This window comes from Octodon degus, unplaced genomic scaffold (assembly GCF_000260255.1).
Source record: "Octodon degus isolate 3935 unplaced genomic scaffold, OctDeg1.0 scaffold00118, whole genome shotgun sequence".
In the NCBI taxonomy this organism is placed as follows: Eukaryota; Metazoa; Chordata; class Mammalia; order Rodentia; family Octodontidae; genus Octodon; species Octodon degus.
In genome coordinates, this window is record NW_004524694.1 from 4,121,466 (window position 1) to 4,123,701 (window position 2,236).

The following is a 2,236-nucleotide window of genomic DNA, read 5'->3' on the forward strand; positions in this document are numbered from 1 at the left end:
GGAAACTGGAGGATCCCGTTTGGACCTTCACAACTTGATTGGGGATGTGGGGAGAGAAATAAATCATGCCTTCAATTGAAATATTATTGTTTCTGTAGGAAAATGTTAATAGAGGGCAGAAGACAGCGGAGAGTGGTGCTTACTGTGGCCGTTATTCCCTGAAAAACCCATCTGTTCTCTTTGACTCAGCAGATGCTAAACCAAACAGACTACCATATGGAGACATTTTATTATTTCCTTATAATCAGGTAAGCTCAACAAAATGCTATGCAAATGGAATCTGGAAAATACCTTGGTAATAAAATTTCATGAAATTTTAAAACAAGGAAAAGTGCTTGTCATGTGAAATCATGTCATGTTGGATAGGCATTGTTCACATTTTGAGTGGTTTTTTGATTTTCTTTTCTGGTGATTTGAAAGAAAAGAAAAGAAAAGAAAAGAAAAGAAAAGAAAACAAAGAAAGAAAGAGAGAAAGAAAGAAAGAGAGAAAATAGTATCATTTATCTCCTAATTTTAGAAAAATTATTTGCACACAAATTTAAATATTGAAACAAGTTAAATATGTATAATCTCTTACATTTTGTTCATTAAGAAAGAAAAAAATGGATAGCCATTGCAGATTGATGAATATTTAGTTGGGTAAAAGTGAAAGAATTCCATGACCCAAGGAAATGGCAGTTTTTGTATGGGTATTTAAAGGTAGATTTACGTTTTCTTCTTAAAAACATTTCTCAAGTTGTGGCACATGTTCTAATGTTCTTAAAATACATGGCATGCTTAAGGAGTGGTAGACCATTAAACTAGATATTTAATTACTACTTTACGTGACATTTTACCTTTATTTCCATATATTCAGTATTCACATTCCAATTAATCTGCCAGAAAATTTAACACCCCTCTTTACATGTAGCAGACTTTTAAATTTATCACAAATTTTAATGAGGGTTAGTACATGGTGCTTCTCCATAAGAAGTGAACGGTTTCAATTTTTAAAGGAAGCCATATCTAGGAAAACAAACTATCAATCCGTTTCCATGTTAATAAAATCTCCCCAATTCTTCTCCAACAGCTAACTGAAATTAGTCATTCCTTTCTTCCTTTCTCTATATCCTGATACACTTTATGTTGAAAGTGCTGAATAAATATTTATAGAATTAGATTGAATTAATTTGAATTGTTAAAAAACAAAATATTGTTACTGATTGTTTTCATATTTTTTTAGTTATGTTTAGCATACAAAGGATTCTTGGCAAATTATATTAGTCTAAAATTTCAGTACCAAGATAATGGCAAGATTACCAGAAGTACAGAAAAACAATTTATGTACAACTTTGCTCAAGGGAACAGGTAAGTTACACTATGAATTTGAAAGCAAATTATATTCTAATATGTAAACTATAAAAATAAGCTCCTCTCTTGCTTTTTTTGTTGTTTTCTTTCGGGGATTATCTGCTTGCAATATAACTATGATTTGTCCAGCCTGCTACGCATGCTTCCTAACAGAAATTGTTGTTTCATAGAGAAATCTATACACAATGAAATAAAAAGCACTCTCATGTCATAATTACCCATGACCATTTAAAACAATGCTAAATGTTGGAATTTAAATTATATGTTATTAAGACCAATAACATTCCCAGATATTATTGAAAGACAATCATGAAAATGTAGGAGTAGAGGAGACACAGTATTTTGAGGACTATATCAGGATAAAGGGGATAAAGATGATCCAAAATGATGCTTTACTTCAAGTTAGACACATAGAAATGCAAACAGTGAAATATAAAGGAAGTGACTAAATGAGCCTAGAGAATATTATTTAATGACCACAATTATTATAATAATGTCAAGAACAAAGTAGTTCTGGGTAATTATGTTTTGGCTTTTACTAAGTATTATACGTTCTAGAATTTATGTAAATCTTGACTTTGCATTTCTGTATGTAATATCTGCAAAAATTTTATCTACAATGGATATAGTAATAAAGACACACACTTTTCTGTTTTACAAAGTACATCATTTTAAGCAAATGTTTACTAAGAAAGATCCTTTTGCCCTTAGCTCCCAAATGGCATTGGCATTTTACTTAATATCTTATGGGTGCTGTGTGCCTTTGGCATTTTAAAAATGGCTTTATCCCATCTCTGGTATTATAGAAGTACAGAAGATGAAGAAGCAGAGAGAGAGAGAGAGAGAGAGAGAGAGAGAGAGAGAGAGAGAGAGAGAGAGAGAGAGA

General features: G+C 31.4%; 1 protein-coding gene across 1 annotated transcript in view; it reads left to right on the forward strand.

The window, feature by feature from the left end:
• The window catches only part of Pkhd1l1 (PKHD1 like 1), a 165,853-nt gene that overhangs the window by 44,926 nt on the left and 118,691 nt on the right, over nt 1-2,236 (forward strand). The window contains exons 20-21 of the mRNA XM_004640093.2: nt 99-248; nt 1,223-1,347. Coding sequence (XP_004640150.1) covers nt 99-248; nt 1,223-1,347 — 275 coding nt within the window. The remainder of the gene's footprint in view (nt 1-98; nt 249-1,222; nt 1,348-2,236) is intronic.